This window comes from Cibotium barometz, chromosome 1 (assembly GCF_041138505.1).
Source record: "Cibotium barometz isolate CiBa-2024 chromosome 1, ASM4113850v1, whole genome shotgun sequence".
In the NCBI taxonomy this organism is placed as follows: domain Eukaryota; kingdom Viridiplantae; phylum Streptophyta; class Polypodiopsida; order Cyatheales; family Cibotiaceae; genus Cibotium; species Cibotium barometz.
In genome coordinates this window covers 68006348-68023458 of record NC_141046.1, presented here as the reverse complement: position 1 = coordinate 68023458, position 17111 = coordinate 68006348, and the positions used below count along the sequence as shown (strand labels likewise).

Sequence of the window (17111 nt, the reverse complement as noted above, 5' to 3'; positions counted from 1 at the left end):
CAGCACCTGCAAGCTTTTACGCTGGAAGCTATTCGTGAGGAAGCCTACGATGCGCTGAGCTACGCCATCGCTTGGTGGTTCAACGCTCACTTCGCTCCACGCTGTGATTCACCGCTCAGCCGACGACTATGCCCAGCACTTGTTGACGTATTCGCCTAGCGCCTACACGATTAGAGTCGCTCACGCTTCGCCTGGCTGCTGTGCGCTTCACTCGCCTAGCGCCTTTACGCCCAGCGCTAATGCGCTTTGCAGCCACTGCTGGGAGTTCAGTGCGTCGGCGCTATTTGTTGCACAGAACCCGCCTCTGTGTGATCCTTTCGCACACGCACCCGCTTATGCTGCCTTGGCTCACGCCTGAAGTTGACGGTCTATCCTCTTCGTTTGTTGACGCTTCTGCCAGGTGCTCGTTTCTCACGCTCGACGCTATTTGTTGCACAGAACCAAGCGATGGCGTAGCTCAGCGCATCGTAGGCTTCCTCACGAATAGCTTCCAGCGTAAAAGCTTGCAGGTGCTGGAGCTTGGAGAGGAGGCTGCTGAGCAGGGCTTTCGTGGAGCATGTAGTCGGCCAGCCCAAGCCCCTGACTACTAATCAGCAGCAGCATCATCATCCCACACAACTGTGTGGGAGAAGCCTTAACCTGCAACTTGCGAGACATACACAGAGAAGCAAGGGGGAGAGAGAGAGAAAGAGTTGTGGGGATAAGTCAACTCATGAGGCATGAGTGTGTGACTCCCCTATCACACATGTATATTGCACTAGTACACATAGTGCACTTAGTACATTAAAAGTACTAAGTGTACTATGTACTATAACTTATGGGCTTGTACACACTATAAGGGTGGGCATAACGCCTTTACCCCAACAACCTCCCACTTAAAGGCAAAGTGCCCTTAAGGAAAGGAAAAGAAAAAATCAGCATGTACATGATAATATACAAGGCCATATCAAGGCTGAAAATGGCCTCATCCAATGCCCATCAAGTGTCTGCAATGAGCAAACCGCTCCGGAGGCAAACTCTTCGTCAACAGATCAGCCGGGTTGTCATCCGTGTGAATCTTAACAAGCTGAATTTGCTTGTTCTCTATCACCTCTCTGATGAAGTGATACTTCACATCCACATGCTTCGTCTTTGCATGAAAGACAGGGTTCTTTGCCAACTGGATGGCACTCTGACTGTCACAATGCAACAATGGAATATCCCCTGTATAGCCCAAATCAACCACTAACCGAGATAGCCATAATGCCTCCTTGCAAGCCTCTGTGGCTGCAATATACTCGGCCTCTGTAGTAGATAAGGCTGTGCACTTCTGCATCCTGGATATCCATGACACAGCACCTCCTGTGAATGTAAAGACATAACCGGTAGTAGACTTCCGGTTATCTGGATGACCGGCATAATCCGAATCCGTGTAACCATGCACTAATGCATCCTGTTTGCCAAAGCAAATGCACAAATCCTGTGTGCCCTTCAGGTATCTCATGACACCTTTCACTGCTTCCCAATGCTTCTTGCCAGGGTTGGCCATGTATCTAGAAACCACTCCCACTGCAAATGCAATGTCCGGCCTAGTAGCAACCATGGCATACATGAGACTGCCACAAGCTGAAGCATACGGAATCTTGGCCATATCAGCCCTGTCACTATCCGACTGTGGGCTGTCCATAGCACTGAGTTTCACATATGGAGGCAAAGGAGTACTAGCTTTCTTCCCCCCGTCCATATTGAACCTCTGCAAGACTTTGCCAATGTATTCCTTCTGAGACAAATACAACACATGCTGATTTCTGTCCCGAAGTATCCGCATACCCAAGATGTGATTTGCATCACCCAAATCCTTCATATCAAAGGTTTGATGCAGCCTCTGCTTCAAGGCATCCATCTCTTTACGAGATTTCCCGGCAATCAACATATCATCAACATACAAAATGAGAATCAAGAGACTGCCATCCAAAGCTTTCTTGGTGTACAAGCAGTGATCTATGTCACTTCTCCTGAATTTCTGAGATTTCATGAATGTATCAAATTTATGATACCATTCTCTTGGTGCCTGTTTGAGCCCATAAAGACTCTTTTTCAGCTTGCATACAAGCTTCTCCTTTCCACTCACTGCATAACCCTCTGGCTGCTGCATATATATCTCCTCATGGAGATCACCGTGAAGAAAAGCAGTCTTCACATCCATCTGAATCAAGTCCAGATCATCATGCGCAACCAAAGCCAACACAGCTCTAAGTGTGGTCATTTTGACCACTGGAGAGAAGATCTCATCAAAGTCCACACCATATTCCTGCTTGAAGCCCTTAGCCACTAACCTGGCTTTGTATCTTGGCTTTGCATCTGGTGCAACTTTGAGCCTGTATACCCACTTGCATGGCAAAACCTTCTTGCCTGCAGGCAAATGCACCAACTTCCATGTTTCATTTTTATGCAGAGAATCCATCTCTGACTTCATGGCACGCTCCCATAGAGCCTTGTCTGCCCTCTGTAAAGCCTCTTTATAACATGAGGGCTCCCCACAGTCAGTGAGCATCAAGTAGTCAACCCCTGGAACAAACCTGTCAGGGGCTCTGGAGGGTCTAGTGGACCTCCGTACCCAATGACCATCATTTGCAGGTTGCTGTCCAGCCTGCATATCACCCATTGGTGGCTCCTGTTCCATGCCATAAGGCTGAAAAATCATGCCCGGTATATCCTCTAACTGTGGTATATCCATAGGGATATCTTCTGCCATCTCTGGCTGTCCATTTGGACCATTTTCAGCACCATTTAAGGGCTGGTTTTCTTGCTGTAATGGCTGATTTACAGCCCTTTGTTGTTGTCCATGATGTCCATCATCATCAAAGATGACTCTGCCAGGCTCCTTATACATGCATGTTTCATCAAAAATGACATCATTGCTGCGTATAATCTTTCTATTCATGGGATCCCAAAGTCTATACCCCATTTCACCTTTGTCACCATATCCTAGGAATATGCATTTGTGAGACTTAGGATCAAGTTTGGTGCGCATTTCCCTGCGTATGTGCACGTACGCAACGCAACCAAACACTCTCAAGTGCTTGTATGACGGAGGCTTCCCAGTCCATACTTCTTCTGGCACTTTCCCACCAAGCCTCGTGTTAGGTGACCTGTTTATAAGGTGAACGGCTGTCATAACAGCTTCAGCCCAAAAACCATGAGGTAATGCAGCATGTGACAACATAGAACGGACCTTCTCCTGAATGGTCCTGTTTATCCTCTCTGCTGTTCCGTTTTGTGGAGGATCATAAGGAGTAGAGAGCTCCCTCTTGATGCCTTTAGCATCACAAAAGTCCTGAAACTGTTTGGACATATACTCTCCACCATTGTCGGAACGCAAAGCCTTCAGTGTTTTGCCAGTTTGATTCTCAACAAGAGCAACAAACTTCTGAAACACTGAGAATGTATCACTCTTCAAACGAAGAGGATAAACCCACACCTTGCGTGTGGCATCATCAATAAAAGACACAAAATATTTTGCCCCTCCCAAAGAAAGCTGAGGCATCTCACATACATCTGTATGCACAAGCTCTAATTGAGCATCTTTCTGTCCAAGAGCTTTCTTGTGGGGGCACTGTAGTTGCCTACCATATATACAATGCTCACAAAACTGAAAACTTGAAAACTTTAGAGAAGGCAAGTAACCCAAACGAGACAATTGCTCCATTCCTTTGACACTCATGTGTCCCAACCGGCTATGCCACATAGAAATTTCCGGCAGCTCGGTTGCATTTACATTAGCATGGTGACAAACACCTGCATGCATAAAATAAAGAGTGTCCACCTTAGAGCCTCTGGCAACAACCAGTGAGCCCTTACTAATCTTCCACTTTCCACGACCAAATGTGGTAACATAATCAGCATCATCAAGCTGTCCAGTAGAAAGCAGATTCTTCTTGATCTCAGGCACATGCCTGACATCATGGAGCATAAGCTGTGAGCCATCTGAAAATACAAGCCTTACATCACCTCTGCCAAGAATCTTGCATGCATGGTTATCACCCAAATAAACCACTCCTTCATTGCCAGCAGTGTACCTGACAAACAAGTCTCTGCAACCTGTGACATGAAAGGAGGCACCTGAATCAATGATCCATGAGTGCATACCATGACCACCTGTAAGAAGTGAATGGGCATCAAGTGAAGAAGTAAAGAGGACCTCATCCTCACTGCCACCTGCATGTGACACATTGATTTCTTCAATCTTGACTCCACTTTTGCCCTTCGGCTTTACATCTTTGGCTTCGTCTTTCTCTTTGTCTTTGCCTTTTCCCTTTTCTTTTTGATCATTTTTCCATTTGTAGCATTGTTTTTTAATGTGTCCCTTCTTGCCACAATAATGGCATTCCAAATCCTTTTTGGAGCGAGACTTGCTCCTTCCCCTTTCTTGGCTTTTACCCCTTTGCTGGGATCTCCCACGTGCATTCATTGCATTGGACTTTCCAACAGAGTTGTTTTTCCTGTTCATCTCTTCTTGAAGAAGAGCACCCTCAACATCTGCATATGACAGCATAGCATGCGAATTGCTAGTGGCTGTCCTGAATGTGTCCCAACTCTCTGGCAAAGTGCATAACAGAAAAGTGGCTTTGAACTCATCGTCCATTGCCAACTTTTGATTAATGACTTGGCTGACAATACCATTAAACTCATTGAGATGGGCTGTCATAGATGCCCCTTCCTTCATCTGAAGACCTATGAGTTTCTTCAACCAATACACTTTGCTTGAGGCACTTTGTTGGGCATACAAGTCCTGCAATCTCTGCCACATTCCCCAAGCTGTCTTCTCTTCACGAATGCTGAAAAGTAATGAGTCTGACGGGGGGAAGAAAGCTAGTACTCCTTTGCCTCTCCAAAGTACTGTACAGCAGTACCAAGTGCTCACCAATGATGTACCAAACCTGTATCGACAATTTCAGCAGCTGAATTTGAACCTTTTGATCACTCAAAATAGTGTACAGCCATGCCAAAACATGCACAAAGCTGTGCCAAATCTGTACCAGCAGGTACAATAGCAATAAATGCTCTCCTGGCTGTCCAAATGAGTGAAAATCAGACTTTTACAGTCCTGTACTGCATAAAACAGTCCCGAACAGAAATTGGGCAAAAGCCCCTTGACTGCAAGCTGATTTTTGAGGATTCAAGGCATAAAAGTCTCGCCTGCTGCTTTGCCAAGCTCAACAAGCATACAAACTTGAAAAGCCCCTTGATTTGAGATCAATTTCTGATCATGCATGGTACATTGACGCACATGAAGGCATCCAGAGTGTTCACGATGCTTCCCCTTGGCCACATATACATCCAATACATGAAAGCCCCTTGATTTACAGGCACATTGAGTGTTTGTAAGGCATCAACACATTATCCACAGCATCAAATGCGATCGCCTGCATGCAAATCAACCAAATCGGCACAAAAGCCCCTTGATTTGCACTGCAATTTGCTGCAATTTTGCCCAAATGTGCGATTTTTCACATCATACAGCATGTATGAGTTCTTAATTGCACAATTACATCAAAAGCCCCAAATTTTGACATCCAATTTCCTGCAAATTGATCCTGATTTGACCAATTTCCTGCAAATTTATCCTGATTGTGACCAATGTCACCCAATTTTGCCAATTTTGCTCAAAAAATTGAGCAATTGGGCACCTGTACCTGCTCAATTGCTTAAATTGATAAGAAATTCGCAAAAAATTAGAGGCAAATACCTCTGAAATTTCTGATTTTTTCTGATTTGCAGGTTGATTTCTGTTGCAGGAGGGGGGAGGCGTGATGAATTGCTAGTGGCTGTACGGATTCTGCTGCTGCTGTGGGCGCTGCTGTTGTGGCTGTGCTGGCTGCATGGCAGCCCAGTTGGGCAGCCTGGGCAGCCACGTGGGCTGGCTGCTTGGGTTGTCCTGGGCAGCCTCTTCGCTTAGCGCCTTGTGGCCAGGCGTGTCCGCCCAACGCCTGCGTGGCGTGAAAGCACCGGGGACGTCGACAGAGGGGACTACAAGCTGTAAGCGCACACACCGTACGCCTGCAAGGATGTCTGAAGCGTGTTCGCCTGAGTTCGCTGCTGAGCGCTTATTGCCTGGCATGAGTGTGTGACTCCCCTATCACACATGTATATTGCACTAGTACACATAGTGTACTTAGTACATTAAAAGTACTAAGTGTACTATGTACTATAACTTATGGGCTTGTACACACTATAAGGGTGGGCATAACGCCTTTACCCCAACAAGTAGATGGTGCTATGCCCTGCAAAAGAAGAGTGGACCACCACTGCAATGCATTGCCATTGAGAAAAGTCGCGGCTTTTCTCACTGTCGAGGATTCCATGTAATTCCCACCAGAAAAAGTAGCGTCAAACTGCTATAAAAAGGTAAGTGCCTTGAGCTTGTCTTTGGCCCCACTGAATGTGTCAAATTTTACTACAGCTTCCCCTTCCTTATAATCCTTCGCCTTACCCATAGGCGTTAGATTATCGTAAGGAAGTGGCCTCACAAGATTGCTACCCCTTGCATTCATGCCCATCATAGGGTCAACATTGCCAATTCCCACACCTTGCATTCCATGCATTCTTGCTGATCCTCCCATGTTTCCAAACATACCACTATGTATATCGGGCTACATGCCCCCATACATGTTTCCTTGCATTCCAGGCTACATGCCCCCATACATATTCCCTTGCATTCCGGATGCTACCACCATACATATTACCTTGCATACCAGGCTGAAAATTAGCTCCAAAATTCCCTTGCATTCCCATGCCTCCCTGAGGGTAACCCCCAATCATAGATTGGAACACGGAACCAGCGCCAAAATAGTGTTGGGGTAAAGGCACTATGCCCACCCTTATAGTGTGTACAAGCCCATAAGTTATAGTACATAGTACACTTAGTACTTTTAATGTACTAAGTGCACTATGTGTACTAGTGCAATATACATGTGTGATAGGGGAGTCACACACTCATGCCTCATGAGTTGACTTATCCCCACAACTCTCTCTCTCTCTCTCTCCCTTGTTCTTCTCTGTGTATGTCTCCCACACATGAACAATTAACCTAACCCTAATTCTCTCTCCCACACAACTGGTATCAGAGCTTAGTGATCCCTCCCTCTTCCCTCTTCTCCTTGATAGCTGAACGAGCTGCTTGCTTTGCTGCTGTCATACTACAGCTGTGGCAGAGAGCGCTGAGCAGCGCACAGCACTGAAGAAATAGTGCAAGGCATCAACACTCGCAGCAAGGCTCTTCAGCGTGAGCAGCTTGCATCAGGGCCACAGCAGCCAGGCGGACAAGGAGTCAGGCGCAGCCAATTAAGCGAAGAAGCAGGCTGCGTACCAGAGCCAGGCGTCCAATGAAGGCGAACATACAAGCTCTACACGGCGAAGGCAGGCGAACACCTCTATGAGTCGCACGTCGCGTTAGCGTTGGTAGCCACAACTAGGCGAAGGCGCCAGCGCTAGGCGAAGCAGGCAAACACAAGCGAATTAGGTGGCGGGCGTTGAACCAACACGCGAGGCCACCTAGCAGCACGGCGAAGCCGTAAGAGAAGCAGCGCACGGCATGGTAGAAGCAGCCGAATAGAGGCAAGGCATGTAGCGCTGGGCGTAGATGCGCTAGGCGAAAGCAGCGTGTGAACGTGGAGTTCCTGGCTACCTGCGCTAGGCGAAGCGAGCGAAGAAGAACGCCGTGCATTCCACAGGCCTTCAGCGCTGGAGGTCCACACGCAGAGGGCATCTTCAAAAGCTGCTGCTGGCGCTTCGTGGAAGGTGCAAGTTTTACATCTTGTGCACCTTGTGCCTGCGACTGCCCTCTTGAAGTCTTCCGTGCTGCTGCCCACAGAGCTCTGCAGCGTTTGGATCAGCCTGAGTGTGTAGCAACATCAGCAAGAAGCCCCCCCCTTTCTGCAGCAGCATCAAATTTTTTGCAGCAACATCACCACCCCCCTTTCCTGCAACAAAATTCAGAAATTACAAGGTATCTTGCTTCAATTTTCTTTTGGGACTTGCAATTGAGCAGGTACAATCATCAATTGAGTAGGTACAGGTGTCGAATTGCTCAATTTTGAGCAAAATTGGCAAAATTGGGTGACATTGGTCACAATCAGGATCAATTTGCAGGAAATTGGTCACAATCAGGATCAATTTGCAGGAAATTGGATGTCGAAATTTGGGGCTTTTGATGTAATTGTGCAATTAAGCACTCATACATGCTGTATGATGTGAAAAATCGCACATTTGGGCAAAATTGCAGCAAATTGCAGTGCAAATCAAGGGGCTTTTGTGCCGATTTGGTTGATTTGCATGCAGGCAATCGCATTTGATGCTGTGGATAATGTGCTGATGCCTTACAAGCACTCAATGTGCCTGTGAATCAAGGGGCTTTCATGTATTTGATGTATATGTGGCCGGGGGGAAGCATCGTGAACACTCTGGATGCCTTCATGTGCGTCAATGTACCATGTATGATCAGCAATTGATCTTAAATCAAGGGGCTTTTCAAGTTTGTATGCTTGTTGAGCTTGGCAAAGCAGCAGGCAAGACATTTATGCCTTGAATCCTCAGAAATCAGCTTGCAGTCAAGGGGCTTTTGCCCAATTTCTGTTCGGGACTGTTTTATGCAGTGTTCGGGACTGTAAAAGTCTGATTTTCACTCATTTGGACAGCCAGGAGAGCATTTATTGCTATTGTACCTGCTGGTACAGATTTGGCACAGCTTTGTGCAAGTTTTGGCATGGCTGTACACTGTTTTGAGTGACCAAAAGGTTCAATTTCAGCTGCTGTACTTGCCGGTACAGGTTTGGTACATCATTGGTGAGCACTTGGTACTGCTGTACAGTACTTTGGAAGGGCAAAAGAGCACATTTAAGGTGCTGTCCAAAATCTGCAGCAACCAGATTTCGGTGTTTTCATCACATAAAGTGGGAGAAAAGTTGCATTTGTGCTTCCGGAGTGGGAGATAAAGCTTGGGAGAACAATTGTGAGCACTTTGTGTGCTTTTGGTGCAGTGTTTGCACATTTTGCAGGGAGTCAGGCATTGACAGGTTGCATATTGCTATGGCAACCACAGGTGAGAGCTCTTCATTGCTTCACATCAAGAAGCTTGAAGGCTCGCATAATTATGATATTTGGCAAACCCAGTGCTACAATGTGTTGCTCCAGAAAAAGCAGCACAAGCCTATCAAAGAAAGGGGTGTAATGCCCGCTTCTCTTACTGCTGAAGAGTGGGAAGATATGGATGAGCTGGCAAGATCTACTATCATGTTGTCTGTGTCAGACTCATTACTTTTCAGCATTCGTGAAGAGAAGACAGCTTGGGGAATGTGGCAGAGATTGCAGGACTTGTATGCCCAACAAAGTGCCTCAAGCAAAGTGTATTGGTTGAAGAAACTCATAGGTCTTCAGATGAAGGAAGGGGCGTCTATGACAGCCCATCTAAATGAGTTTAATGGTATTGTCAGCCAGGTCATTAATCAAAAGTTGGCAATGGACGATGAGTTCAAAGCCACTTTTCTGTTATGCACTTTGCCAGAGAGTTGGGACACATTCAGGACAGCCACTAGCAATTCGCATGCTATGCTGTCATATGCAGATGTTGAGGGTGCTCTTCTTCAAGAAGAGATGAACAGGAAAAACAACTCTGTTGGAAAGTCCAATGCAATGAATGCACGTGGGAGATCCCAGCAAAGGGGTAAAAGCCAAGAAAGGGGAAGGAGCAAGTCTCGCTCCAAAAAGGATTTGGAATGCCATTATTGTGGCAAGAAGGGACACATTAAAAAGCAATGCTACAAATGGAAAAATGATCAAAAGGAAAAGGGAAAAGGCAAAGACAAAGAGAAAGATGAAGCCAAAGATGTAAAGCCAAAGGCCAAAAGTGGAGTCAAGATTGAAGAAATCAATGTGTCACATGCAGGTGGCAGTGAGGATGAGGTCCTATTTACTTCTTCACTTGATGCCCATTCACTTCTTACAGGTGGTCATGGTATGCACTCATGGATCATTGATTCAGGTGCCTCCTTTCATGTCACAGGTTGCAGAGACTTGTTTGTCAGGTATACTGCTGGCAATGAAGGAGTGGTTTATTTGGGTGATAACCATGCATGCAAGATTCTTGGCAGAGGTGATGTGAGGCTTGTGTTTTCAGATGGCTCACAGCTTATGCTCCATGATGTCAGGCATGTGCCTGAGATCAAGAAGAACCTGCTTTCTACTGGACAACTTGATGATGCTGATTATGTTACCACATTTGGTAGTGGAAAGTGGAAAATTAGTAAGGGCTCACTGGTTGTTGCCAGAGGCTCTAAGGTGGACACTCTTTACTTTATGCATGCAGGTGTTTGTCACCATGCGAATGTAAATGCAACCGAGCTGCCGGAAATCTCTATGTGGCATAGCCGGTTGGGACACATGAGTGTCAAAGGAATGGAGCAATTGTCTCGTTTGGGTTACTTGCCTTCTCTAAAGTTTTCAAGTTTTCAGTTTTGTGAGCATTGTATATATGGCAGGCAACTACAGTGTCCCCACAAGAAAGCTCTTGGACAGAAAGATGCTCAGTTAGAGCTTGTGCATACAGATGTACGTGAGATGCCTCAGCTTTCTTTGGGAGGGGCAAAATATTTTGTGTCTTTTATTGATGATGCCACACGCAAGGTGTGGGTTTATCCTCTTCGTTTGAAGAGTGATACATTCTCAGTGTTTCAGAAGTTTGTTGCCCTTGTTGAGAATCAAACTGGCAAAACACTGAAGGCTTTGCGTTCCGACAATGGTGGAGAGTATATGTCCAAACAGTTTCAGGACTTTTGTGATGCTAAAGGCATCAAGAGGGAGCTCTCTACTCCTTATGATCCTCCACAAAACGGGACAGCAGAGAGGATGAACAGGACCATTCAGGAAAAGGTCCGTTCTATGTTGTCACATGCTGCATTACCTCATGGTTTTTGGGCTGAAGCTGTTATGACAGCCGTTCACCTTATAAACAGGTCACCTAACACGAGGCTTGGTGGGAAAGTGCCAGAAGAAGTATGGACAGGGAAGCCTCCGTCATACAAGCACTTGAGAGTGTTTGGTTGCGTTGCGTACGTGCACATACGCAGGGAAATGCGCACCAAACTTGATCCTAAGTCTCACAAATGCATATTCCTAGGATATGGTGACAGAGGTGAAATGGGGTATAGACTTTGGGATCCCATGAATAGAAAGATCATACGCAGCAATGATGTCATTTTTGATGAAACATGCATGTATAAGGAGCCTGCAAGGCAACAGGAGCCTGGCAGAGTCATCTTTGATGATGATGGACATCATGGACAACAACAAAGGGCTGTAAATCAGCCATTACAGCAGCAAAACCAGCCCTTAAATGGTGCTGAAAATGGTCCAAATGGACACCCAGAGATGGCAGAAGATATCCCTATGGATATACCACAGTTGGAGGAGATACCGGGCATGATATTTCAGCCTTATGGCATGGAACAGGAGCCACCAATAGGTGATATGCAGGCTGGACAGCAACCTGCAAATGATGGTCATTGGGTACGGAGGTCCACAAGACCCTCCAGAGCCCCTGACAGGTTTGTTCCAGGGGTTGACTACTTGATGCTTACTGACTGTGGGGAGCCCTCATGTTATAAGGAGGCTTTACAGAGGGCAGACAAGGCTCTATGGGAGCGTGCCATGAAGTCAGAGATGGATTCTCTGCATAAAAATGGAACTTGGAAGTTGGTGCATTTGCCTGCAGGCAAGAAGGTTTTGCCATGCAAGTGGGTTTACAGGCTCAAAGTTGCACCAGATGCAAAGCCAAGATACAAAGCCAGTTAGTGGCTAAGGGCTTTAAGCAGGAATATGGTGTGGACTTTGAGGAGATCTTCTCTCCAGTGGTCAAAATGACCACACTTAGAGCTGTGTTGGCTTTGGTTGCGCATGATGATCTGGACTTGATTCAGATGGATGTGAAGACTGCTTTTCTTCACGGTGATCTCCATGAGGAGATATATATGCAGCAGCCAGAGGGTTATGCAGTAAGTGGAAAGGAGAAGCTTGTATGCAAGCTGAAAAAGAGTCTTTATGGGCTCAAACAGGCACCAAGGGAATGGTATCATAAATTTGATACATTCATGAAATCTCAGAAATTCAGGAGAAGTGACATAGATCACTGCTTGTACACCAAGAAAGCTTTGGATGGCAGTCTATTGATCCTCATCTTGTATGTTGATGATATGTTGATTGCCGGGAAATCTCGTAAGGAGATGGATACCTTGAAGAAGAGGCTGCATGAAACCTTTGATATGAAGGATTTGGGTGATGCAAATCACATCTTGGGTATGCGGATACTTCGGGACAGAAATCAGCATGTGTTGTATTTGTCTCAGAAGGAATACATTGGCAAAGTCTTGCAGAGGTTCAATATGGACGGGGGGAAGAAGACTAGTACTCCTTTGCCTCCATATGTGAAACTCAGTGCTATGGACAGCCCACAGTCAGATAGAGACAGGGCTGATATGGCCAAGATTCCGTATGCTTCAGCTTGTGGCAGTCTCATGTATGCCATGGTTGCTACTAGGCCGGACATTGCATTTGCAGTGGGAGTGGTTTCTAGATACATGGCCAACCCTGGCAAGAAGCATTGGGAAGCAGTGAAAGGTGTCATGAGATACCTGAAGGGAACACAGGATTTGTGCATTTGCTTTGGCAAACAGGATGCATTAGTGCATGGTTACACGGATTCGGATTATGCCGGTCATCCAGATAACCGGAAGTCTACTACCGGTTATGTGTTTACATTCACAGGAGGTGCTGTGTCATGGATATCCAGGATGCAGAAGTGCACAGCCTTATCTACTACAGAGGCCGAGTATATTGCAGCCACAGAGGCTTGCAAGGAGGCATTATGGCTATCTCGGTTAGTGGTTGATTTGGGCTATACAGGGGATATTCCATTGTTGCATTGTGACAGTCAGAGTGCCATCCAGTTGGCAAAGAACCCTGTCTTTCATGCAAAGACGAAGCATGTGGATGTGAAGTATCACTTCATCAGAGAGGTGATAGAGAACAAGCAAATTCAGCTTGTTAAGATTCACACGGATGACAACCCGGCTGATCTGTTGACAAAGAGTTTGCCTCCGGAGCGGTTTGCTCATTGCAGACACTTGATGGGCATTGGATGAGGCCAGTTTCAGCCTTGATATGGCCTTGTATATTATCATGTACATGCTGATTTTTCTTTTCCTTCATTTAAGGGCACTTTGCCTTTAAGTGGGAGGTTGTTGGGGTAAAGGCACTATGCCCACCCTTATAGTGTGTACAAGCCCATAAGTTATAGTACATAGTACACTTAGTACTTTTAATGTACTAAGTGCACTATGTGTACTAGTGCAATATACATGTGTGATAGGGGAGTCACACACTCATGCCTCATGAGTTGACTTATCCCCACAACTCTCTCTCTCTCTCTCTCCCTTGTTCTTCTCTGTGTATGTCTCCCACACATGAACAATTAACCTAACCCTAATTCTCTCTCCCACACAAATAGCCTGGATGCATAGACTGCTACGGAATAGGTGGCTGCATGAAAAAGGAACTCTGTGGGTTTGCACCATAAGTGTTCTGCATGTTAGGAAACGGTCCAAAAGCAGGATCCTATGGGAAGGCACCACTATTATCCTCAGGTGGGTTCCTGGAACGCACTTTCTTCTTCTTCTTCTTCTTCTTAGGCTCAGAAGGGGCTCTCATAAATTCAGCAAACTTCTCACTTTGCGTGAGCTGCATAAACACATCCTCTGCCCTTGCCAAACGAGCTTTAAAGTGGGCATCATCTTCCTCTTTACTTGGCATGTCTTCTGGCTGCGTTACATCCTCATAACGTGCATCTTCTGCAGCCTGTTCTCTTGCAAGTACATCCTCAGATTCAGTCCTCTCAGGACTGGTCTCCTGCTCTTTCTCATCATCATAAAAATAGTTATCTTTAGAGTCTGACATCTTGCTGAAATTTTCAGCAATGGCTTTCCTCGAAACAACCACGAGCTCACCCCCTTAAGAAAGTTGATGATGGTCCCGGCAACGGAGCCTTGAAACCAGCCTCTAGTAGAAACCAAAGTGGTGTAGACTAGCAGCCACCCAATCCAATTGTAGTCCAGCCAATAAACAAATAAATAGGAGCTAGAGTGCTCCAACACAAGAAAGAGAACGACACTTGTTGGCCCCAAAGCTTGGCGCCCCTTTCGGTATCTCTTTATTCAATTTCAATGGAAAAGTTTTAAATGATTACAACATGGCCATTCATGGCTCGTATGTCTGCAAGTCCAATCTGCCAATCCTCAGGACCTCCTGGCATAGAGGTTACACAGCTTTGTGTCCCAAGAACACCACACTGTTATCTCCTCTAATGTGCTAAGTCTGTACATCCATTAGGCCTTGAATATGCATCTGACTGAACCATGCACATAGCCACAAACTCAGCCATGAAAACAGTCCACAAAACTCTTCCAAATCAGCCCACAATCTTGTCCTGTTTCCACCCTCTGAACTGCCAAACCCTTCCTCTCACAAAGGGCCAGAGAAAACCACTCCGGAACAGTCACACGAGCCAGTGAAAAGAGAGACTCCATAAGACACCTCCTGCAGTCCCACCTGCTCACAAAGAGAGAGAAACTTACAGTCTTTATGTTGCTTTCCACAAGAGAGAAAAGACATGAGGAAAAGCCCCGTTCTATCCTGCCCTCTTGTCTTGCAGCCGGGAGAGAGAAAAACAGTGAGAGAACCTGCTGTCCAGCCTTGTGCTCCCCTCTTACAGTCCACGCTTCTCAGCTAACAAACAGCTTCTTGCCAAAAGCAAAGGAGAGAGAAGAAGCTTCTGTAGGCGCCTATTTTCTCTGCAGCACAACAGCTGGTTATCCTCCAAAGACCAAAGAAAGAGAGAGATAATATGGCCTGTGTCTCTGCCCTTTAGCGCAGTACAGCAGCCAGCTTCAATCTCTTAATAGCATATGCATAGAGGAGTGTTAGGCTGCCCCTCTAGCCTCAGCAGTACAGTCCACCTGCAGCCCTTCCAAAAACCCACCTGTGACCAGCAGCGCAGAGTTTCCAGTAGCTGTTTTTCCCATGCCTGCAATCAGTGCTGCCCGCCCTGCTCACCGACCACCATGCTCACACTTATGCTGAACCAATTTCAGAGGGTCATGACACTCTCCTAGAAGGTGAGGGTTATATTCTGATTCTTTGAGAGCATCACTTGAAGAAGGGATGGACACATAAGAGCATGACATTCCCTTAATGGTCCTAGAGAATCAAGTGGCGTTATTTAGACCACCATGACAATTGTGTACTGCAACAGGTTGCTAATGGATCTACTGTTCAATGTTTTGGAATCTTCTTTTACTGTAACCTAGTGCGTTTCTTATTAGTTTTTTAGTTATGTAAGTTTGCTGCAGGGCATTTAATGTGTAACCAATCTTGTTGTTCTAGGTTGAGAATACCGAGGAAGCTGAAAATCCCACACCCCTTTCTGGAATCAGAAATACAGATGACATGGACATGGATGATATCCAACATGATTCAGGGTCACATATGCCTATAAATGATGGGGAGAGACTTGGTTCTTTGACATTGGAAGAAGAAGCTGATGGCTGGCAGTTAGTATCTTCAAAAACCAAGCGAAAGCCACGAAGAATGTGATGCCTACATTTGGGTGAGGGGAGGACGATTACTGAACGACTTTTGTTTGGTATGCAAAGTGGTGTTCTGCTGAGCAAATGCTGTGGTCCTTTACTTTTGCTGCCATGTTAGTTACATCTTGTGACTGATGTTGTGACTGTCCTGTGAAGTTGAAGCAGTTTTGGACATGCATGGGTTATCCTTTTTTTACATGGAAAAATTATTGTCTGTAGGGAATTCGCTTTCTCAAGGAGATGGAATCAAGAGTTTTTGAATAGAAGTGGGCCATTTGTGAGTATTAGGTGTCTGCTATGAGAAGTGTGATGTGGGCTTTTGTCATTGGCACAATCCTCCTGAAGCAACAATGGTGTGTCTGTGTCATTTGTTTAATAATCTCGTGTGAGGTAGGAAAAATGGTTCAACAGCATTCATAAAGATGTGGCTTTACAGTCGCAATCCTGCCTACGTAATTGCTGCGAGGATGTTGTGTCTCTATAAAGTGTACTAATCCACTACATAGGCAGCTTAGATGGTAAGTGATTTGCTTGTGTTATAAATAGTGGTTAACACGTTTATGTCACATGGGCCACATGAGCTTTAATACTGGAGGTATTATCCTAGAAACGGAAGGCAAATAAAATATGATACTACGTGACTGAAGGATTGCGCCTTTTGATGACTTTTAAGTTATTAAAAGATTGGCTTGTGATGCACTAGCAACATGTTCAGGTAATACTGATTCTTAAGTAAGGTGTTGGTGCTTTATCTTTATTGTTATGCTTTGCTTGTTATCATGAAGTGAAAATTATTGAGACTCTCTTTTTTTGATATAAAGCATTAACTGACACTCTAAATTGCCTTTAAATAAGGGATTACTCTTTGGACTTCGTTTAACCTTTCAAACCATAATCTATGACTTATTCAACCATTACAAATGTTTTAGGTTCACATACCATTCCCTCTTCTTCAAACGTTTATGCTATATAAAATACTTGCTATTTCAACACACCCACTCAAGTGATGAACTACTATAAGCATACATACAGTGGACTTACACTCTCAAGTCATTTGCTATAGTGGCTTATCACAGGTGTCTCATAGGCTACAATGTTGGCTTAAAGCTTGTAGTTGTACACAAGGGTAGGAATACAATGATTGGGTACATACACAAGGTGAGAGAGAGGCTCTTTTCCACTGACTATAAGAGTCTTTTTGATGATTCATCTCCTCCTTGGGAAGTTCCTCCATTTGGCTCTTCTTTCATCATCATTTTTGCTTGATTGCTGTTAGAATACTTCTTCTTACTCCAACAATCTTTTTGTCTGTGGCTCGGCTTGCCACAAAGGTTGCACTTCACTCTGGCTCTCGGTCCTTTGGTGACGAAAGCTTGCTCCTTATGTAGTGAGGATCCCCTCACTTTAACTTTGAGTTTCTCTCTTCCTCAATAAGGGCTC

General features: G+C 45.5%; 1 protein-coding gene across 5 annotated transcripts in view; it reads left to right on the top strand.

Moving 5' to 3' along the window:
- The window catches only part of LOC147642370 (uncharacterized), a 67059-nt gene extending 50695 nt beyond the window's left edge, over positions 1 to 16364 (top strand). For 2 of the 5 annotated variants that reach the window (XM_086805719.1, XM_086805728.1), the window contains 2 exons: positions 15469 to 15691; positions 15891 to 16364. In XM_086805719.1, the coding sequence (XP_086661845.1) occupies positions 15469 to 15678 (210 nt within the window). In that variant the 3' untranslated portion in view covers positions 15679 to 15691; positions 15891 to 16364. Of the gene's footprint in view, positions 1 to 15468 lie in introns of all 5 variants that reach the window. The other 3 variants (XM_086805716.1, XM_086805723.1, XM_086805710.1) reach the window with 2 other exon arrangements.
- The last annotated feature ends 747 nt before the right edge of the window (positions 16365 to 17111 follow it).